Raw genomic sequence first — 22,963 nt, forward strand, 5'->3', positions numbered from 1 at the left:
TACTATGGTTTGCTTGACATCTTACTTTTTCTGCTCTCCAAATTAGTCTTACACTCCCTTGAATCACTTTTTTCATGAATATGTTTCCATTTAATTATTTATTTTTTTTATTTGGTCTTGTACCTCTAGCCGGAAGGATCTTAAGGGGCTGAGAAAATACTACAGGTTAGAGGTACAGCTTGCATATTTAGTTGACTTTGTCCAGATTTTACCATGGTTTACACCACATTTTCCTTTTCTACTCTTCAACTTAGACTTACACTCCTTGGAATTACTTTTTATCAGAGTGTGTTTACATTTATTTTTTTTTTATATGTTACCTCTAGCTGGTAGGACCTTAAGGGGTTAGAAAATACTAGTGGTAAAGCTTGCATATTTAATCAACTTTGCCCAATTTTTATCACAGTTTGCTTTGAATTTTCCTTTTTTAAAACTCCATTTAGTCTTACACTACATTAGAATCACTTTTTTCATGAATATCTTCTTGTTTCTTGGTCATATACCTCAAGCTGGTAGGATCTTAGATGGCTTAGAAAATACTACTGACCAGAAGAACTTTGCGCATTTAAGGTGAATTTAGCTTACTTTATTTACTTCTTGTTCTATGGAAAAACCTTTCTACATTCCATTTTAGTCTTATACTGTTTATGGAGTCACTCCATACCTATATTTTCATGCTTTGTGGTCTTGTTCATCTGGCTAGTAGGATCTTAGATTACTCAGAAATCACTATCAGTCAGAGGGCAAGCTTATGTATGTGAATAAAGCTTTAAATCATTAACATTGCTATGTTTTAAATTAATTTCAAATTAATAAATTTTAAACTAGCCTGATTTGTATTTTCTTCAGTTGCAGATTTATTTCAATACAAATATAACCAGTTTTAGATGAATTTGACTTGAAATTCATGTTAGACTTGAACATGTAAACAAGATTTACCAAAGGTTGTCATGTAATACTCTGTCTAAGTATGAGTGTAAGTTCTTTGAAAGGAACAGTCTCTATTTTCATGATATTTGTGTTTGATTAGAATTATTGTTGACAAGGCCAACCACTGTCTGAAAAACCAAAATCAAGTCATCTTTAGGAAGTCATATGACAACATGATTTTCATTCACCAAATTGACATTTTCCCTTTGATATTTAACAGCATGTATGACTGTCTGAAAACCTTAAGGCGAGTTATTCTTGAAAATATAAAATAGTTATCTACAATATATACAGAATTTACAATCATATAAATGATATTAACCTGTGCCTGTGTTATTTACTGTATTTTTTAAATAAAAATTGCTATTATTAAAAAGAAATCAAACTTTTCTTATTTGAACACTAACCAGAAATCCATAGCTTATTGTCCTATAATGCCTGCTTAAGTTTCAGCTGATTCCCTATAAAGAGTCATTTGATGCTCAAAGCTTGTGTGCTGTGTTATCAAATAAGCATTGGTAGGTACACAACCAAGCAACAAGAAGATATTCTTGGAAAAAATTATTCCAATCTAGTTTAAGACTAAAATGTAATGCCAAAAAGTAAAATGTAAAGCAGACTAACAAAAATAAGATAAAGTCAATGAAGTAAGTAAGCTGTATTTCAAGTATTTTCTAAACCTCCTAAGATCCTACTAGCTGAGGTTATAGACTAATTAAGAGAGGACAAAATGTAAATGAATTCATGGAAAAAGTGATGCCAAGGAGGGTATGACTAATCTAAAAAATAAAAGAACAAATATTCAAATGTACTCTTAAAAAAAAAATTATTCCAAAGAGTGTAAAACTACAACTTGGAATGCAGAAAAGTCAAATGTGAACCAAACCGTAATAAAAATTAGGCAAAGTCCACTATGCAAGCTGTACCTCTAGCCGGTAGTATTCTTTAAGCCCCCCTTGATTCTACCAGCCACAGGTTCAAGACCAAATAAAAATAAATGAATGAATACGTATTTTTGAAAAAGGTGATTCAAATGAGTGTAAGACTAATTTGGAGCACAGAAAGAGTAAAATGCGAAGAAAACCATTGTAACAACTGAGCAAAGTTTATCAAATATACAAGCTGTACCTCTAGCCGGTAGTATTTGCTAAGCCTCCTAAGATCCTACCGGCTAGAGGTACAAGACGATAAAATCTTTCCAATCAGTAGCACCATGACAAGGGCATTACGGTGGTGATACTATTCATAAGTTTTGTTTACCTTTGCATGCGTAGGTCTTAGCGGCTACGGTGTCGAGCAAAACTCTGCTGAAAAGAAACTTAAGATCGACGAGGGTGAAGGAAACAGTCAGAAAAAATTCTTCACTTATAAAGCATGTTATAATGTTCATGTCTGGTTCAACCACGTTGCTTGACTGTTGGTAAATCGCAAATGGTGATATCGGAATAGTACGCCATATTGCAATTTTTAAGGAAAAAAAAGAAAAAAGCCTCTCCATGTACCACTCTTGGCAAATTATTTCACTCGCAATGTTTTTTCGTTCTACAGATTAGACATAATTCGTCGATTCATTCCATATTTGAAACTAAGTTATAAACCGAGACGGTCTACTCGAGTAGTTTAAGGCCTGGGTTTCATCTTGGTTCGAGACCCTCAGCAGAGTTTCATGCTATTCAATCGAAGAGCGGAAACATGACGGCCGACCCGATTAGAGCGTTCACGTTTTCGAGGAAGTTAAGATCGATTTCTAGCCTAAATTTTTCAGAGGACGCTGCGTTTTCGCAGATGTCAGATTTACAGTTAAGGTTAGCGTTGTTTTTGTGTTGTTTTCCAGAAATTAGCTCTAATTTGCTGTACCTAAGAATTTACTAACGCTTACACCATTAATTAAGAGCGTTCAAGCTTTTCTAGGCAACATCAAAATTAAATGAGACTGCTGTGAGTCCTATGAGCTTCAATAAAGATAATTTATCAATTAAACCACAATGCTTGTACTTTTCTAGTTAATGAGGAAAATAAAAGCTATACTTACACAGTTGTGTTCCTACATGTACAACGAAGAATAGATTTTGGTTGAATCGATCACGAGAGACTCGTCAAAATGAGTGGTCGGTTTTAACCTTGATTATAATAAAGTTCGGATATAACGCGCACTGTCATTGGTTGAAAGAGCGTGCTCTATGAGAGTATAGAGCATAGAGCTGAGCTAAAGCTGTCACGCCATCTGCCAAACTGTACTATGTTCGAGCTTTTCAGGGACTTCTTTTTAGCTTTTTTCCGATAATTGAAAGTGAAATTTCGAAACTGAAGCGAGCCGACAAGTAGCAACAGAAGAATCAAACAAAGGTTTGTAAACATACCAGGCGCCGTAATTTACGTTATTAAAACTTGAGCAGATACGAAAATCCTCAAAGGAAAAACAAAATAGACATTCGAGGTTTTAAAGATTGATTCACGCTCAGTTAGATTGCAAGCTTACGTACGGAAATAAAAATCAAACACAGCTAACATTCATATAGTATATAAAGTTCAGTGTTCGAAGACAAAACAGAACAAAACAGAAATGATGAAAAATATAACCAAACTGGCATAACTGTTAAAATTCATTCTAATCATGACGGTGTCTGAGCGAATGTGATCATGCTGAAGTCCATCGCGGCTCGCTCATCATGGCGATCTCCGGTCATCACAGCAAGCCTCAGAAACTACATCGGCCGCCCTTCGAGTGAAAAAATAAGAGCTTGCTCTGATATCCTTTCCGATGCGTTGAGTGGAAAATCACATCTGTCATTGCAGCCGAGTTTTGCGACGCTGTCATCCCGAGCGATCTTCATGTTCCGGTGAATTCGGCTGTCGTTCATTCAAAAAACACTAGCCCTGAACAGTTTGTTTTCTACCTTGTCATATGAAAAAACTCGCGTGTTTTTATGAGCCATAATTCGGCTGAAGTTCACTGAACATTTCACTTCAAGATTCTGTATTAGAGACTTCAGGCAAAAGTGTTAAATTCGACCTATCGAACCATTTTAGTTTGTAAACTATCGCAGAAGGTGAACTTAGATGGTTTTTAACTTTGATGGTTTGACACTTTTGACAGCTTTAGTCTTGTACAAACAATCAGATTATTTGAACCATTCTAACAGGGATTCTGATTGGCTTATTGTAGCGTGCTTTATGAGAGTATAGAGCATGCTGACGACACTGTTGTTCGCTTTGGAAATAAAGTTTGTTTTGAAAATTGAAAGTAATGCTCGGGGAATTTAATGGATTCTTTATTATAAAACAAATAGAGAAGCCTTGGCTGTGCTCTGTTCTGTTATAAAGCACTTAGGAAGCGGCTAGAGCACTCAAGAAGTGGGAAGAAACACTCGACTACGTCTCGTGTTTCTCCCTACACTTCTTTCGTGCTCTAGCCGCTTCCTGCGTGCTTTATAACAGAACAGAGCACAGCCAAGGCTTCTCTATTTGTTAATTATAATAAAGTTCGGATATAACGCGCACTGTCATTGGTTGAAAGAGCGTGCTCTATGAGAGTATAGAGCATAGAGCTGAGCTAAAGCTGTCACGCCATCTGCCAAACTGTACTATGTTCGAGCTTTTCAGGGACTTCTTTTTAGCTTTTTTCCGATAATTGAAGTGAAATTTCGGAACTGAAGCGAGCCGACAAGTAGCAACAGAAGAATCAAACAAAGGTTTGTAAACATACTAGGCGCCGTAATTTACGTTATTAAAAAGTGAGCAGATACGAAAATCCTCAAAGGAAAAACAAAATAGACATTCGAGGTTTTAAAGATTGATTCACGCTCAGTTAGATTGCAAGCTTACGTACGGAAATAAAAATCAAACACAGCTAACACTCATATAGTATATAAAGTTCAGTGTTCGAAAACAAAACAGAACAAAACAGAAATGATGAAAAATATAACCAAACTGGCATAACTGTTAAAATTCATTCTAATCATGACGGTGTCTGAGCGAATATGATCATGCTGAAGTTCATCGCGGCTCGCTCATCATGGCGATCTCCGGTCATCACAGAAAGCCTCAGAAACTACATCGGCCGCCCTTCGAGTGAAAAAATAAGAGCTTGCTCTGATATGCTTTCCGATGCGTTGAGTGGAAAGTCACATCTGTCATTGCAGCCGAGTTTTGCGACGCTGCCATCCCGAGTAATCTTCATGTTCCGGTGAATTCGGCTGTCGTTCATTAAAAAAACACTCGCCCTGAACAGTTTGTTTTCTACCTTGTCATATGAAAAAACTCGCGTGTTTTTATGAGCCATAATTCGGCTGAAGTTCACTGAACATTTCACTTCAAGATTCTGTATTAGAGACTTCAGGCAAAAGTGTTAAATTCGACCTATCGAACCATTTTAGTTTGTAAACTATCGCAGAAGGTGAACTTAGATGGTTTTTAACTTTGATGGTTTGACACTTTTGACAGCTTTAGTCTTGTACAAACAATCAGATTATTTGAACCATTCTAACAGGGATTCTGATTGGCTTATTTTAGCGTGCTTTATGAGAGTATAGAGCATGCTGACGACACTGTTGTTCGCTTTGGAAATAAAGTTTGTTTTGAAAATTGAAAGTAATGCTTGGGGAATTTAATGGATTCCTTACTATAAAACAAATAGAGAAGCCTTGGCTGTGCTCTGTTCTGTTATAAAGCACTTAGGAAGCGGCTAGAGCACTCAAGAAGTGGGAAGAAACACTCGACTACGTCTCGTGTTTCTCCCTACACTTCTTTCGTGCTCTAGCCGCTTCCTGCGTGCTTTATAACAGAACAGAGCACAGTCAAGGCTTGTCTATTTGTTAAATGACAAAGGCTTAAGTTGCATTCCAAAGGCTAGTGATATGCCCATGACCAAAAAAATTGTTTTTAATCATACTTAACAATATTGTGTATTATACTTTTTTTTGTGAGTCCTACGGGTTTCAACAAAGAGAATTTATCATTTAAGCTACAATGCTTGTACTTTTTGAATTAATGAGGAAAATAAAAGCTATATTTACACAGTTGTGTTCTTACATGTACAGCGAAAAATAGATTTTGGCTGCATCAATCATGAGAGACTTATCAAAATGAGTGGTCGGTTTTAACCTTTAATAATAACAGCTTAAGTTAAATGCCAAAGGCTAGTGATATGCCCATGACCCCCCAAAAAATTGGTTTTTAATCATACTTAACAATATTGTTTATTACACTTTTTTGTTTACAGCAAACTCTGTTGACATCAAACAACACTGGAATCTGGTGAAGTGTGGGGTCTTATGAAGAATCAGAATGAGCTGGAAGATATAAATCCTACGATAAATATTACTGAACATAGCTGACTAAAATAGGGTTACGTAGGTGTCATCTAATTATCAAGAGATGGTGCCTGGAGCTGGTCAATGTTTTAAGGTGGTTTAACTTTGACCTTTCTGAATTTTCTGCAATGAAAATACTTATTTTTTTTTGTTTGGGCTTGCCTTCTGATCAGTAACTGCAAGTTATATTACTGATTAAGAATGACTTTCAACTTGGTTATGAAGCTGAGTTAGATGGTTTTTTTAATGATCTTTTTACCAGTATAAGAGGGTTGTACATGTATTCTGTAAGTGTCTGTTAGAGAACAGAGTGATATGGTTGAATCTTCAGGCATTACATTTAATTTGCTGGTGTGTAGAACAACCTAGAACTTACTTGTTTGTTTTTCAAATACATTGGTGTCTACTCCCTGAGACTTTGAATACTCGTTTAAAACCTGCCAAGCATTGGTTGGTGGGACACTTGCCTCTTGTCTGTTGAATGGTACTCGACAGTGACATCCATCAGCAGCTGCTAAAGGTCCCCATCCAATGTTGTGAGAACATGCAACCTCTTTTGTTACTTTGGTGTATTGTTGACCCTTTCCTTTGATTTATTGATGATATTGGAGCATTCCACTGCTCTTTGCCTTGCAAATGATATGCGCTGAGCCAGGTGAAGGCCTACAGTTTTTTTTTTTAGAGAATTTTCACATTCTTTATAAATTTTATCTTTGCTTTACAATTTTTTTCTTTGCATTAACAGGTGATTCCTTCTTTGTTAACCCAGCCTCAGGAACTGGGGATATTACTTCGCCAAAGGACTTTCCCAATCACTCCTTGCATACTTTGTCAAATTCTTTGTAGATCACTGTCCCAAAGTTTTTCACCTCCTTCTGTGTTTGTTTGGGAATCTTTTTTGCCAGCTAGTTCTTTTGTTTGACTTTTAACATTTGTAAATGGTTCCCTTTTGTTCACCGCACAGCATGTATTTTTCTTGTAGGAAATGCTCTCTACTGGAGTTGTTTAAACAAAGCATTAACACTGTGAAGGGTGTTAATGCAAAACGCCATCAAGTTTACAAAAGTCTCTTTGCAGGGTTGATTTACCCGGGACAGTTTGCTGCCAGCTTTCAATGGTAAATGTTTTTAGCTACTTTCTCTATTTTTCAGTGGTGACCACTGTGAAATTAGGTGATAAATGGCCTTCTAATTCTTTAGAAAAAATACTTATTAATGATAGGGAACTTTGTTTGTAGTTGATGCTGCTTTTTTCCATCTGTAAGTATTTGGAAAACTTCAAAAGGTTTGTAGAGGAAAGAAACACTTTTGCTGACATGTTGATGAAGATATTCTTTGAAATTTTCCTTGCACAGCCAATACCTCTCTTCCAGATGCCAGCTTATGCCTTTTCTGACTAATTATCATATCTTGTTATTCTTTCTTATTTTTTGACAAGAGAAATTGCCCCCCATAACTTAACATGAGCAAGTCAGCATGTCAAACGCCATGTCAATTGGCATCATGCTTCTTCATCTTTTTAACTCGTTCTTTCTTTTCTTCCTTTCCTTTTCTTTTTTTCTTTTAAGTTTTGCACTTCACAAAACTTGTCAGTCTGGAAATTGGTGCAATGTGTGCATGCAAATTATCTCTGCATCAAATTGGGTTGAAGGGAAGAATCTGATTTTTGAAGTTCCTTGTTGTTCACCTTTTTTTTTTTTTTAATGCTAGCCCGAATAAAAACTCTTTTCATTACTTACAAAATGATTTTTGCAACTCCAAAGTTCGTGGAGGCAATGTGTGCAAGGGGCTTGAGCCAAATAGTGGCAAATATTGGTAACTTAAATGAAACAAACTTTAGCAATCCATGCAAGCTAGTACTGGATCATACAACGATATAAGTGAATTAGTTGTTGAATTAGTGAAAATATCTGGAATCGCTGAATGTCGAAGCCACAATTAGGAAAGGTGTTTGCATGGGTAATAAATTTAAACTGTACGTTTACTCTCAGTTTTTTGTTATTTATGGTATTGCTAAACATGCTATGCATCTGATTTAGGTAAAGTTTCTGCACAGCCCCATACTATTGTAAACAAATCTGTTTTCCAATGAAAATGTATGGTTTTTTTTCACTGTTTTCTCTATACAAGAACTGAATGCATAATGTGGGATGGGGCTGTGCGGAAATTTACCGTAGTTGGGATATTTGCTGTCACTTGTGGAAACATCGTATTGTTCTTGACTTTTAGATGTGTACTGAACCTGTAGTAACAAGTTCATGTGCTTTTGAATGAAAGTGAATTACAACCAAACTTTAATTTAATGTAGTTTTTGATCTGTCCTAGTCAGACATCACTGAGCTCAACAATAGAGAACAGTAGAAAAAAAAAACCTGCAGTTTTAGTTGAAAAAGAATTTGCCCAAGCAATGTTCTTTATCCAAGTAATAATAATTATAAATATAGATGTTACAAATAGAAGTTATATGTTACATTTTGAGAGTTTAAGGGTCAAAATTACATGTACAGATGGTGCAATTAAACTTTAATGCTGTCTGCTACATATAATTATGGTTAATACAGTTTTCAACATGTTGATCTGGAAAGTAACCTGATCTACAATTGGAATTGATGATGTTTGGTGCTCAAAAAATGGTCAGGACTAAAGGTATACCGCAGACTGCAGATAGATCAAACAAGTTTTCAAAATAATGAAAGCATTTAAGATTATTATTAATAACATCAGTTTGCTTGAGAAGGAAAATTTGCTCTTTAAGTGGCCTATTTGATCTGATTCATAAATATAAAACAATGGGCTAATGTTTAAGAAGAAATTTCTTTTAAATTTTTCATTGCAGTCTTGTTAAAAATTATTCTTACAAACTAAGCATGCCATTTTAAATTTACAGATGCAAAAGGCACTATTAATCAATTCTTAATACAAAAATGCAATGATTGTTTAGTTTTGCAAAAAAGGAAAAAACCCATAATACACCTTGATAAGTGATTATGCTGTGCAGATTAGTGCTGAGTATGCTTTATTATGTGATTGCAGGCCAAAAATTCAGCTGGCCATCACAGCCTTTTCATCCAGTAAACTTTACAAGCAGCTTGCACTTAGCGATAACCTTTTGATTGATTATCTTTTCTTTGGTGTTTTTTCTCCATCAAAGTCCCACATGAAACCCCAACCATCTGGCCAATGGATTACAACTAACCATGACTGGGTATCAATGAAAGATCCAGTGCTTTAACTATATCATCCTTCAAATAATTATTACTAGTGTGCACTAAGTGGTTTAAATCTCCAGAATAAAGAAAGGGAATTTTTGTGCTTTGCTTGTGTTGGAGAATTCTTTAACCTTTAAACCCCTTAGAGTGACTGGCATCTAGTTTCTCATTTCGATATCAGTTCTGGATCACACACTAAGGTCATGGGGATAAAGGAAATGATCACCAAGTTAAGTAGCTTGTGACTGTTAGACAAATTCTCCTTGTCAGCACCTTTGGAAAAGTATAGCAAACAGTATGGAGAATATGCATGCTGATTGTTAGGGTGTAAATTAAAGATTAAGTTAATATATCTTAAACTCTCATTTTTTAACTTTGTTTAGGCAACACTTAATTAGACAGAATAATGATAATTGCAATGATGTTATTGTCATGGGAATCACTAATCTTACTAGATTTTGTATATTGATCATTTAAGGTTTTTAGAGGAAATAAAGACAAGGATAGTATTGTGTACCATGAAATAACCCCACCAATCCAAGCCTGTTATATCAGACTCAGACTCACAGCATGGTATGGTCATATACCATTAAGGATGGAGCTGTATGGATGTTTAGGTATGATAAACATTACTCTGAGTTATTAATTAACATTAACTCATGCTTTGAGTACCTGCTCACCCATGTATATTGTCAATTCACAAACAGATCTGTTGATTATTTTCAAATATTGAGAGATAGTGGGTTAACACATAAATATTATCGAGGGGTTGCAATTGGGTGCAACAAAGAAGTTCTAATTTTGGGGAATTTTTGCTGGTAGAATTGGGGAGAAAGGATGTTGATGTGCAGTTGATTTACAAAAGATGTGCAAGAAGCAATTGATTTTGATGGACCAAACATTTGGTTCTTGTAAATAAGCGTTTAGTAGGAAACATTTCATTTTCCACATCATGTGGTAAATTTTGTTGCTCACACCATGGTGAAAATCCTGTTGTAGGGATAACATGACCATATCTCTCACTTGAGATGTTTCTCATCTTGTAGGTTTAAGTTATTTAAGAACTAGTATTTCGCACCAATTTTACAGTATTCACAAAAGTGAAAAATTTAAATGAAGACAAAACAGTTTGAGGTTCAATTTTCTTAGCTATTCTATGCTAATTTGCTCTAGAACAAGTTTCAACTGATTAGTTTGACCTGAAAGCAACCAGTTTTCCAAATTTTTTCTAAATTGATTTACCAAAGGCATTATAATTTGCCAAACCGTCTGTCTTGTTTAATGCTACAATCACAAAGTTTTTATTGCACATCATTAATTGTTTGCAAAAACACCTGTCTAATCCATTGAAGGAAAATGCAATTAGCATAACTAACATGCTATAAAATGCATAACTTGCACCATCTTGGTTTCCCATGAACTTATTTGGCACTGAAAAATGGAAGGGTGAGACACATTTTTTGATTATAAGCATTATAATGCTGAAATATGGATATGGCAAGAAACTCTAGATTGTTAGATGCTACATTATGACATATGTAGAAAATTTCTTCTCAATCCAAATTTTGTCTAACTTTTAAATTTTCAATAGAACTGTATGTACCTATACCCACAAACATACCTACATGCCTCAGTACATAAAAATATACACATAAACTTTTCTTTTACCTTCTGTATTTCTGTAAAGAATGTTCGGCAACTCTTGGTTTGGAGAGTCCACGCATTAAAGATGCTCAAATCACTGCATCTTCACAATGGGATAGAAATCATGCAGCAATCCAGGGAAGATTGAACTTCAAGGCTGGTGGAGGTAAACAAGGAGGATGGTCAGCTCAATGGAATATTGGAAATCAATGGATACAGGTGGCTCTTGGCAGTTACACCAAATTAACAAGTATAGTAACACAGGGAAGGAATGCTCACAGCTAGTGGGTAACAGCATACAAGCTGCAGTACAATGAAGATGGAGTGAACTTCTACTACTACAAAGTACTGGGACAGAGTTCACCTAAAAGGTAAATGTAGAAGCATTTACTTGGTTTAAAACTGTTAAAAACATATCCTTATGTCTGCACAGTATAGAGGTAACAGTTATAATATGTTGCAAGTAGTCATTAATTAACTCATCTGCAAATACCAAGTGGCTAAGCCCTTGATCATGCATTCTACTATGGAAAAAGTTAATCATGCTACATATCTAGTCTGGCATTCAAAATTGGAGTTTTTTTACTTTCTCTTGCATATTTACAACAAGTGCAATCAACATGATACAATAATTTTAAATGTAATTTGAAACTAACTTTTAAAAAAGCATGACTGTGGTAACTGGTTATTAATTTTACTTGCATGTATTTGTAGGTATTCAAAGGAAATAAAGACAGGGACAGCATTGTTTATCACCAGTTAAACCCACTCATCAAAGCTCGCTACATCAAACTTCAACCAACAGCATGGTATGGTCATATATCACTAAGAATGGAGCTGTATGGTTGCTCAGCAGGTATGATTGTTGTCTTACATGAACTTATTTGACACTGAAAAATGCAGGGGTGAAACACATGTTTTGATTATAAGCAGTATAATTCTGAAATATGGATATGGCAAGAAACTCTAGATTGTTAGATGCTACATTATGACATACATGGAGAATTTCTTCTTCAACCAAATTTTGTCTAATTCATAAATTTTCAATAGAACTGTATGTACCTACCCACAAACATACCTACATAAACACATACACATAAACTGTTCTTTAAGGACGCTCAAGTCACTGCATCTTCACAATGGGATAGAAATCATGCAGCAATCCAGGGAAGATTGAACTTTAAGGTTGGTGGAGGTAAACAGGGAGGATGGTTTAAGCTCGGTGGGATAATGGAAATCAGTGGATACAGGTGGCTCTTGGCAGTTACACCAAATTAACAAGTATAGCAACACAGGGAAGGAATGTTCACAGCCAGTGGGTAACAGCGTACAAGCTGCAGTACAGTGAAGATGGAGTGAACTTCTACTACTACAAAGTTCTGGGACAGAGTTCACCTAAGGTAAATGTAGAAGCAGTTACTTGGTTTAAAACTGTTAAAAACATATCCTTATGTCTGCACAGTATAGAGGTAACAGTTATAATATGTTGCAAGTAGTCATTAATTAACTCATCTGCAAATACCAAGAGGCTAAACCCCTGATCATACTTTCTAGTGTGGAAAAAGTTAATTATACTACATATCTGGGCTGGCATTCAAAATTGGAGTTGTTTTTTACTTTCTCTTGCAAATTTACAGCAATTGCAATCAACACGTTATAATTTTAAATGTAAGTTGAAACTAACTTTTAAAATAGCATAACTGTGGTAACTGGTTATTAATTTTACATGCATGTATTTGTAGGTATTCAAAGAAAATAAAAACAGCAACAGCATTGTGACACTAGTTAAACCCACCCATCAAAGCTCGCTACATCAAACTTCAACCAACAGCATGGCACGGTCATATATCACTAAGGATGGAGCTGTATGGTTGCTCAGCAGGTATGATTGTTGTCTTGCATGAACTTATTTGGCACTGAAAATTGGAAGGGTGAAACTTACATGTTTATACTACCAGTGTAATGTTGAAATATGGATTCTGGAGGAAACGGTAAATTATAAAATGTTATAACTTTTTTTCGGTTATTTAATGTTGCTGTTTAGCTTTAGTGGAGATTCCAGAATGTCTTCCTTTTTTGGCGTGTCAGTTAGTCTTGAGCTGGCTGAGCAGCATGTTGCAGGAAATTTATTACGGGATGAGAAAAGCCTTTAGTCTTCTCACCCGCTGGTTCTTTTCCCTCAAATTCAAGGACTTTAATGTTATCAAAAAGTTTGGCCAGGAGGTAGAGGTTTGAGGCAGGCATTACTATGGCATATACCTTGTGGAGAATTTGGTCAGCAAGAATGCCCTTGCAAACACGCCCACTGTGTCGGTCAAAGAAAAGCTGGCTTTGCCCCCAAAGGGGGAGGATCTCAATAAAGGCATTGATCTGTCTTACAGCAAAGTACCGGGCTCAGATGGCATTCCTGTGGAGGTTTTGCCGTATGCGAAATCAGCACTCTCTTGCCACCCGCTCTTACGCCGGTGCTGGGAGTGGGTATGGGATGGGATGGGATGGGATGGGCTGGGCTGGGCTGGGCTGGGCTGGGTTGCTTAACCTTGCACGCACAAGAACCAAAAACAAAGTGTAGTGAGTCGTGGGCCGGGTTGTTCAAAGCTGGGTTAAGATAACCCAGGGTTAGTTTGAAATCTGATTTGAAATCTGAAAGCTTTAAAAGAAAATTCATTATAATGTTATTTTTGTACAATTTTAAGATAGGATGCTCTAAAAAGAACAGAGAAAATTATCCAAAAGGGCATTTGAACAAAGTAATAAAGATACTTAGATTAAAATTGAGCCTTGGCTGGGTTCGTGCTAATCGGCCTTGGAACAGCTGGGCTCTAATCTATGAGATTCTATTGTCTGGTGGTGCCGCTCTGACGTCCCACATTTAGGTGGGCCTTTAGTTTCCATCATTTCCATTACTCCTGCGTTTTGACTTTTTCTACTAATAAAATTTGCCTTTAGCTACCTTGAGCTTAACCCAGTCGCTTGTTAATTCCTTTTAAAACAACCTGCATTTTATTACTTATTTTTCACACACAGGGCAAAGTCTAGATGGGCAACAACTAATCAAGGAGCCCTCTTTGAAATATTATCGTTTTCTCTTGTTCAGTGTATCTTCACTTATTCGAGATCGCAATATATCTTTGGTTTTGGTCTATTAGAGGTACAACAGAGTTTCAATTTGCTTTTCGTTGTAAAATTACGCGGAATTTTTTTTTAGGCAACTTATTATAGACGAATAATTTTGATTTTCTCTATGTTCGAGGGACGGCGGTAAGCGTTTCTTTTGCAACCGTTATTTGGTCTCGTCACGCAACGCACTCTCTCTCCAACGGAAAATGGAGGGCGTTGGCTGACGAGACTAAACAACAGCGGCGAAGTAGACAACAGTAAGCGTGGCACCGATTTCATTTTTACTTAGAAATATTTAGGTAATAGACCACAAAATATCTGTGCGAGTTCAGATAAATTAGGTTTTTTCTGTCTTTCTCTTAAGGTGAAGTGATGCGATATTTTCGTTCTTTTGAAAGTTATGCTCTTTTCAGTTACAAAACTGAAAACATTAAGTATACAAACTGTCGCCTCTCAACCCACACAGCAAAAAAAATTTACTTTTGCATGCTACGCATGCCCATGTTCTAATTTGTGTCAACTTACTTGTTTCGAATCAGTTATTAATTTTTTTTTTTTTGGTTTATACATATTTCCAATCGAGATTGTATGTACCATCCGATTCTAAAATTTTGTATGTTTATACTACTATACTTGTATATTTTCACTAAAAGCTCCTGAAGTAAATGTCCTCTGCGGTGATAAAACCATGACCATTGTCATCCCAAAGACCCTCCTCTGTGGTCTTGATTTAAAGAATATTCGACTCCTGGACACCAAATGTAAAGGCAAAGAAGGACGGACCCACCTTAGCGTTACAACATCATTGACGGGCTGTAAAACTGCCAGGAGGTATACACCTACAGCTATCATCTACTCCAACATACTGAAAATACCCGTGGCCGCTAAAAGTGCCGTAACACGCGTACGTGACATAAAAGTGCAGTTCAGCTGCTATTACTCAGCGCATGGTATAGTTTCATCGCTTGGTTGGACGCCAATTAAAACAACACTTGAGCTCCGAGAAAAGGCCAAAGGGAACTTGACACTGTCGTTGAGAATGTTTCACAACAAGGCATTTGTGAATCCTTACACAAAAGTTGATTTCCCTGTTGCTGTGGAGCTGCACAGACGATTGTACTTTGAGGTATCCGTGGCAACAGATGACAAAAAGCTGTCAGTCAGGGCTGATCGATGTTATGCCACGCCCACCCGGGATCAAAAGAATTCTCTGAAATATGAGTTTATAAAGAAAGGGTATGTTTAGTGATAAATGTTTTGGACACTTAATTTCTACTCCTTTTGAAAAATTACTCTTGGTTTATTTTGCGGTTACTTGAGACGTTTTCCTAAGCAACTAATAGTTAGTTACAAGTAAGTAAAATTGGAAACACTTCGTAATCTTGAATTCCATGATGATCAACATAAGTTAAAAAAAAAAAACTTTTGTTAAGGATATTCTTAGGCATAATTTCACCTTGATCAAGGAAATTTGCTTTACTTTAGCTGCCCAAGTGACGCAACAGTAAAATATCATTCATCGCCTTCTTCTCGTGCTCAGCGGTTCAGCGTGGAAGCCTTTAAGTTCATTGCTGCTCATCCCTTTGTTTTCGTCCACTGCCAAGTGACTGTATGCAATGCAACCAACCCAGGCTCCAAATGCTCGATGAAATGTCCTTCAAGTGGCCGAGGGAAACGTGAGCTGAGTGATAACGTGACTTACGACGTGTACTCTTTAGTCCAGGGACCCCTGCACCTGACGCACGAGAAAAGAAAGGAGAACCGCGGGAGAATACTGGGTGAGACTGGTACGTAGATGAGCTGTTTCTGGGGACACACATTAGGGATGCATCCTGAGGATAAATTCTACCCCCGGCCCCCAGTACCCCATGGACCCCTCTCTGATGACTTTCCCCATTCCCAAAATGATTCACCCTTCTTTGTTTGTATATTTTTTTCCCGACCTAATTACAAACTTATTGTTACGACATCTTAAACCAGCATGGTACAGTATGACGCTTCGCAAGTGAGGATTTTCAACTTTGCAGTGAAATTTCTTTTGAATTAAGTCTAAATTCCCCCTTTTCTGTGACATCCCTAGGTTCCAGTCCTCACATTCCGGAGGCTCTGTCCGCTGACAATCATCACAAGTAGCTTCAAACTCATTTACACTTGGACTTAACCTGGACTTGAACCACTGAAGGATGTTTGAGCTGGATATTCGTGTAAAGGGTGTTTAACAAGTTCGTGCTCATTTTTCTAAAAGGCTATATCTTACTTATTTTCGCATTCTGGAAGCCGTATCTTTAAAACAATTACCTGAATTTACTTACTTTTACAGAAATAATTTCTGTGGTGGCGAACCGACCATTAAAAAGCACTCGCTTTTCACGTAATTGTTTTTTTTCTTTTTTGTAATTTTTATATTATTACTTCAAGGTAACTGAAGAAACGTATTTGTGCTAAATCCTGTTATCCTTCTACTTCTCTAGCTCAAGCATACCTCTTATTTTAAGACGCTGAATAATCTCAAAAACTGACGAAAAAAATATGCGGAACAACATCAACAGCAAACAAATGTAACTTACAAACAGTTTTGATATTTAAGTTCGGTTTTTGAGATTACTCACTGATCTAACTCAAACAGGACTGTCGAAAAGATTTGATTTATGTAAGGGTGCCTGCGCCTATATTTTTCAGTTCTCCTTTTGTAGTACGGGATGACAGAACTGGCTCTTCAATCAGCTGTTAGTCGAAAAGGGATTGTGACTGAAAGGATTTTTAAACCCGTCTTTAGAGGAGCTAAGATGGTTTAAATACTTTTCTCTTTCAACGTTAAAAGGCGCGTTACAAGAGACGATAACCACTGAATGCTAGTTTGCCGAGTTATAGAAAAACTCAGCAGCACTTTTCTAGGAAATGAAGATGGTTTAGGATTGGCCATCCTTAGAAGCATTGCAGGTGATCAAGTTAAGAATTAATAGTATGACATCTTACTAATGAGCCAGCAGCTTTAAACGTTAATGATGCCGCATATAGTACTGTGATGGGACGGCAAGCAGAAGGTTACTGGACACGAAGAATTAGAACTTTCCTATTAAGGCGCTAGCACAAGACAATAATCCAAGATTGATTGAAGCTTCTGTTTTTGCCAGTCTTTGAAAATTGAAAAATAACTGCATTAAGCTTTTGAGGTACGGGATATTGAATCGAGGTTTTAAGTTTTACGGTAATGATGAAGAGTTAATAAGGAACATCAGCTGGTTGACAGAGCCTTTTTCTCAAGTTTAATATTTTATTTTAAAGAAATGGTGAAGGGAAATGATGTGGGTATTAACTTACACATAAAAACAGACATAGTGCTCTTACATACACGAGTGATTGGATGTTACGAGAGCATAAGGTTGACCATAATGGATAAGATGTTTTCATCCCGGAAACTCTCTGCTCAAGATATTTTTGATGCGGTGTTCAGTTAATACTTAGGTATCCTGCTGGGGAGCTGTTGCTTGAAAGTAAAATAAATTGAAGAAACAGAATTTTGCCCTCATTTGTTAGATCACATTCAAGACGTAAAATGACTCGTTGAGCCGTTGGAAAAAAAAAAAGCGGGAAAGGTTGAATCATTACCTTCGTCATTGTCGTTATCATTTGTAAATCATTTGAGCTTTTCTCGTAATTGGAATATATTTCTTAACATACAATAGAGATGTTATCTCGCCAGCTTTAGGTTCAGCAATCATCAGCCTCATTTCCTTGTTTACCTACCCACTTAGTTTTCCACTTAGTTAAGGAGTCTCCAACGTTGCCCAAATCAGAGTGGCAGTCAAGTATTTGCACAACGTATTCGTAATGTTATAAGTGATCCTTGGGAGAGATTTGTCATCTACTTTTTCCCTTCCTTGTGGACTTTTAAAGTCATCGAAATCGTTCACTAGGCTTTGTATCGCGATAGCACGGTGCCGTTCATAGCTGAAAGATGTTTTGTGACGTGTCTTTAAATTTTGAGCTGTTCAAAAACTGCAAATTATGGAAAGATTGTCAGAACGGACTTACAGTTAAAACCTACTATTTTAGCGTATGTCTCTTAAATTGTTGATAAGTCAGGTAACTTTCGAAACACTGCGAATTGCAGAACGTGATCAAACTGTAGTTTTGAGTACTCCATTTCAGTCTAATTTTCTTTCACCCAAGATCCTGTGAGCCATTTGTGGGAAATAACGCCGGGGGGTTGGTGCACGCCTTCGCTTCGCTCACTGCTCACGCTTTAAATGGGAAATGAACGTTAGCTCCTTATCAATTGTTCCCGAAATGCATCATCAAAAGTGTTTTCATTTAATCGTTTATCCGTTACGTAATTATTTGGTTTACTGACAATCCCATTCCTTGCAATTGAAAACTTTATTCTACAGCCCCCCTTATAGGCATTTACGCTAAACGGAACTTTGTTTACATTTCCATTTGTAACCTACATTTTATTCACTTGTGCCATAAGATTCTTGCTCTTCCTATCATCTTTACCTCTTTCCCTTTATCAAAGGTGGTACTTGCTACCCACAATAGATTGCCGATATCTGATGAAAAGTCAGACCAACGGGATTCGAAGCCGTTTATCCTAACAAATTCTTGTTCCTCCGCATTTTTTGAGAAAACTCGGCGGCGTTCTCTGAAATCGTTCTCTGCAATCAGAACGACCTCGCACACGCGTTAGAAGAATAAAAATCTTTTGTCTACTTATAATGATCTCGTAGCCATATCGCTTGTCATGCATACATTCCTAAAATAGTACAAAGATTTTAATGTGAGTTTGTTGACCGCCCCTACACGATTAAGAGCTTCTTCTAAAGGAAATTCTGTCTTATCCGAAGGAAACACGGATCGTTGATTAAGTGATGGAGAAACTTAGCAGAAAAGGAGTTATAGGGAAATCTCAAAAATGTCCATGAGAATTCATCCCCACGATTTTTCTTCGCAAAAGGAGGACAGGAGGATATGGAGTTAACCTCCATTTTGAAGAACCTAAGTTAATTTATTAGTAACCATCATTTCAAAAATAGAACAGAAGAATATAGCGTCATCCATAATTGGAAGAACTTGAATCCATGTATCAGTAAACAATCATTTCAAATTAGAAAGCTTGACTTCAGCGGTCTGTCTTATGACACGTGGGTGTTACACGACATCTGAAGATTTACGAGATTCCTCTTACTCTGTCCCAGTTGACAAGAACTGCGGAAAATATTTAAAGTTCTCTTGGAAGGGGGATTGTTTTAGTTTACCTGTCTTCCCAACGGTCTGGAATCTGCTCTACGACTTTTTCGCCAAACTGCTTAACCTTTCACATTAGTATGAAAATTCTCCTCACTGTTCTTTATATATTTCCCAATGTGCTGACAAGGAGAATTTGTTTGCTAATCAAAAGATTCCTTCCCTGGAGACCATTTCCTTTATTCTCAAGACCTTAATGTTTGATTCAGGGCTGATACTGTAAAGAGAAATTAGATGCTAGTCACTCTAAGGGTTTAAAGGTTTAAACCTGTTTATTCTATAAAACTGGGGAGGGAAAGAAATTTGTACCAAGGGGGTGGTCGACGGTCAAAAATAAGAAGAGGGTGGGGGTGGAGGAGTGAAGATTTCCCCGCCCCCCTCCCTGCATCAAACAAAACATGGCCGGTTGAATAAACGATCGCGAGCTAGTTAACGTTAACTCGCCCTCATAAGACGCCTGCAGTAAAGGCTACACATATTCTGCTTTAGTTATAGCACTGTTGAGATCAACTGTGGGGGTTCATCTTCCTTTGATTTCTCACTTAAAGCCTTATTGCAAAAACAGTGGTCTTCGTCTCAGTCTTTCATTTATATTATGTCCACGTGAGTGCAAAGTTCCTTCAAACGAATGATCTCGTCATAAATGTGACCCTCTACGGGAAAACAGAGAATAAGGTGAACGCAAGGCAGCGATTGCTAGGCTGGTCGCTCTAGTCAGGAAGGATCAAGAGACAACAAGTCCTTTTCCAGTCTTCTTGGTTCTCTTCAAATAAAATCATTAAAGCTTTGTTTTGCTCATTCTGCTTTTTCCAAAAAAGAAATATCGGTAAGCGCCCTGTCCTTGATAAGCGCCCTGTCCCTAATTACCGCCTTCCCTCGAATGAGCGCCCTCCTTTGAGGTACCAAAAGTAAATAAGCGCCCCGAGCGCTAAATCGAATCATTACGGTGAATGCCACGGCTGAAATTATACAGGGTCTATGAACACGCTTATTAAAATATCAAATCATACACATATACCCAAAGAAAACTGTCTATCAGCCCTTTCACTAACAGAAGGGAATCACATTCAGCTCCTCCTTACAATAACCTCACGTCATCCGACAAAAATGTGTAATGAGAATAGACAAATATATCCGCTACATGCTAGTTTTATCTCGGTATAAAAAAATGATTGGAAGCTACAATCGTGAATTAATAATCACATCTTGGAAAAAAATATACTTAAAATCATGAGGTTGAGGGTCAGTGATGATTAGCCTAGAACCATGAATGAGATTGTTACAAAAGAAAAAAATTCCTAAATTGATATGATTTGTTCACCAAGAAAAACCGAAACTACATTACATTCGTTTGAGTATGTTTCAGGGTCTTAAAAGACATAAAGTGAAAAACTCGACTAAGTGGCATAAAAACGTCGCCAACAAGGTATATGATTCTGTGTCTTACCTAAAACGTATTATGTGTTAAACTGTTTTATAAGTAATTTCTTAAGGAAAAAAAGAAAACCCACATAGCAAACAATCCAGAAAAAGACGAAATCAGATTATACACTTTGCAGTAGACCTCTCTTGAAAGTAGGATTGTTCAAAACTTTACGCCCAAACCAAGAGAAAGTAAGGAGGTTATTTTCTCAGGCCTGAGTTGATTCCGCAAAATGAACGTGGAAACAAGTCAAGAACATTTGCATCTGTTTTATAGAACAATCAATCGATATCCTATTTTATAATCCATGACGCCGGACTCTAGCTTGACGTATGTAGGTCCTAGAGCTGCAATGCGTCCTTCAGTGCTCACTGCAATCTTATACAGGAAATAGCCACTTTTGTAGATAAAAACGCTTCGTACAAACTCACCATCTTTGGTGTATATTCCAATACATAGGAGCTCTTTTTCATCGTCAGTACTAGCCAAGACGACTTGTTGACTTTCCCTGTGAAATGCAATGTTTGGAAAGTGAACAAACCCTTTGAGATCAAACTTACTTAGATGATCACCGAGTTCGCTAAATATGTGTACACAATGGGAAGGCGTTTGGTCCACCACCATAACTCTGCCATCACTTACAGTGCTGATGTCTCGCGGGCTCTTCAAATTTTGTTCTCCAAAACTGCAAACAAACTGGCCATCAGTCTCGTATAGATCCACAAAATGATAGTCCTTTGTATAATTGCCTTTCAATACCATCACTTTGCCACTATCACTAACTGACAGTTTACACAGATTGCACTCGAGGTCCATTGTCCTCTCGCGAAACTTGTGATACTGGTCAGCGGATTTATCGAACTTAAAAATCCAACGCTGATGATTCTTTTCTTCAACCAGCACATAAATGTTGTCGTTTATGTCTGTCGCCAGTTTAACCTTCCAGTTTTCCGTAGATAGCTCTTTACCATTGTCATCAATAAAAGGAGGAAGTCTGAAACACTTCACAAATTTGCCACTATTGTCAAACACCTTGATTGTCAAGTCATAGTCGGCTACAATATATTGCCCGCTTGAGTTAGTAGCGATATCTAGTGGATTTTTTATCCTGTGCTCCTTTTCACCATCCTGACCAATTGTCCATGATAGATCACACTGCTCCATACCTTGTTCACGTAGTAATAGAGCCAGTCTCCTGTCATGCAGTAAGTCAACTTTCTCCTCTCCTGTATCGACATTGGGCCACTCCAGGAGTAGAAGCCCTCTGCTGCATATCGCTTGTGTGACATCGAAGGCGACACGATTGACGCGACAGACACCGGAAATGATTTTTACTCGTTCTTCTTGGTAAAACAAACCCATCACCGCACTGATTCCTGTCTTGAGCTGTACTTTAAAGCTTTGCTGAACCGTTGGAAGACCGTTTAGCTCTTTAATACATACTTTACACGGTGCTATAGCATCGGACGGATTCTCTATTGCCTCTAATACTGTTGCCATCACTCGGTACTGCATTGCTAAAATGCGGTCAGTTGTTGATAGTGCTTCATTTGAAAATGCTATTGTTGCCCATTCACGAGCTTGTTCGAATCTCTTCTTCGCACGAGAAAGCTTTCTTGTGGCAGATTCGGTAAGCTCTAAATTTCGCATTCTTTCAGTGAGCGACACAACTTCCGCACAAGTCGCTTGTGCTGTATCCGCGCCAAACTCACTCCTTGACCTTATCTCGTCAAATCCTTCATACAACAACTCGATTCCTTCTCTAAAGAAGCTGATACTTGCTCGCAAATCTTTTTTCGATAATCCATCCAACTTGGAGCTCTTGTCGTCGATTTCACTCATGATGATGTTACGAAATTGTTTATGTGTTACATCGCTTAGCTTTTCGACTGCTTTATCTCTGCCTTTATGCACAAGCCATCTAAAAGTCGCTTGAAAAACTGCAATGGGGACCACGGCCATGATAGCAATTAAGGAAAATCAGAGGAAAAATACGTTTTTAACGGGACTCGATAGAAGTTCCTTGACTACAATAAGTGAGTGTCATTATTAGGATTATCGAATTCCTCAGCCGTCAGC

The 22,963-nt window shown here is 37.2% G+C and overlaps 3 protein-coding genes across 19 annotated transcripts in view; 1 reads left to right on the forward strand and 2 right to left on the reverse strand.

Moving 5' to 3' along the window:
• Nucleotides 1–3,042, reverse strand: part of LOC136283839 (uncharacterized) — a 15,654-nt gene extending 12,612 nt beyond the window's left edge. For 6 of the 12 annotated variants that reach the window (XR_010718943.1, XM_066173199.1, XM_066173207.1 and 3 more), the window contains exon 1: nt 2,191–2,956. Coding sequence is in view for 1 of the 12 variants with exons in the window: in XM_066173199.1 (XP_066029296.1) it covers nt 2,191–2,428 (238 nt within the window). In the remaining 11 variants the exon portion in view is untranslated. The other 6 variants (XM_066173209.1, XM_066173203.1, XM_066173214.1 and 3 more) reach the window with 5 other exon arrangements.
• Nucleotides 3,043–3,191: 149 nt separating this feature from the next.
• Nucleotides 3,192–17,726, forward strand: LOC136283840 (ZP domain-containing protein-like). Of its 6 annotated transcripts, none has more exons than XM_066173220.1 (11): nt 4,464–4,622; nt 6,152–7,359; nt 9,929–10,067; nt 11,138–11,465; nt 11,809–11,950; nt 12,208–12,494; nt 12,837–12,976; nt 14,122–14,245; nt 14,868–15,450; nt 15,700–16,001; nt 16,295–17,725. In XM_066173220.1, exons 9-11 carry the CDS (start codon nt 14,903–14,905, stop codon nt 16,345–16,347), a joined length of 903 nt encoding a protein of 300 aa, XP_066029317.1. In that variant the 5' UTR covers nt 4,464–4,622; nt 6,152–7,359; nt 9,929–10,067; nt 11,138–11,465; nt 11,809–11,950; nt 12,208–12,494; nt 12,837–12,976; nt 14,122–14,245; nt 14,868–14,902; the 3' UTR covers nt 16,348–17,725. The 6 variants fall into 6 exon arrangements, with proteins under 6 accessions (XP_066029314.1, XP_066029315.1, XP_066029317.1 ...); XM_066173216.1 differs by lacking the exon at nt 14,122–14,245 and having other exon boundaries at nt 6,152–6,336; nt 7,225–7,359; XM_066173217.1 differs by lacking the exons at nt 4,464–4,622; nt 14,122–14,245 and adding an exon at nt 3,192–3,276.
• A 2,131-nt stretch (nt 17,727–19,857) lies between these two features.
• LOC131800070 (RING finger protein nhl-1) lies at nt 19,858–22,931 on the reverse strand. The gene has a single exon (XM_059117747.2). It carries the CDS (start codon nt 22,844–22,846, stop codon nt 21,155–21,157), a length of 1,692 nt encoding a protein of 563 aa, XP_058973730.2. The 5' UTR covers nt 22,847–22,931; the 3' UTR covers nt 19,858–21,154.
• Nucleotides 22,932–22,963: the final 32 nt, after the last annotated feature.

Source organism: Pocillopora verrucosa, chromosome 10 (assembly GCF_036669915.1).
Source record: "Pocillopora verrucosa isolate sample1 chromosome 10, ASM3666991v2, whole genome shotgun sequence".
Lineage (NCBI taxonomy): Eukaryota > Metazoa > Cnidaria > Anthozoa > Scleractinia > Pocilloporidae > Pocillopora > Pocillopora verrucosa.

Coding starts and splice junctions, on each gene's coding strand:
- LOC136283840 (XM_066173217.1), top strand. CDS start 12,952: ATGGAGCTGTATGGTTGCTCAGCAG. Junction 12,977..14,867: donor GCTGTATGGTTGCTCAGCAG/GTATGATTGTTG, acceptor TTTCACTAAAAG/CTCCTGAAGTAAATGTCCTC. Junction 15,451..15,699: donor TATGAGTTTATAAAGAAAGG/GTATGTTTAGTG, acceptor GCTTTACTTTAG/CTGCCCAAGTGACGCAACAG.
- LOC131800070 (XM_059117747.2), bottom strand. CDS start 22,846: ATGGCCGTGGTCCCCATTGCAGTTTTTCAAGCGACTTTTAGATGGCTT.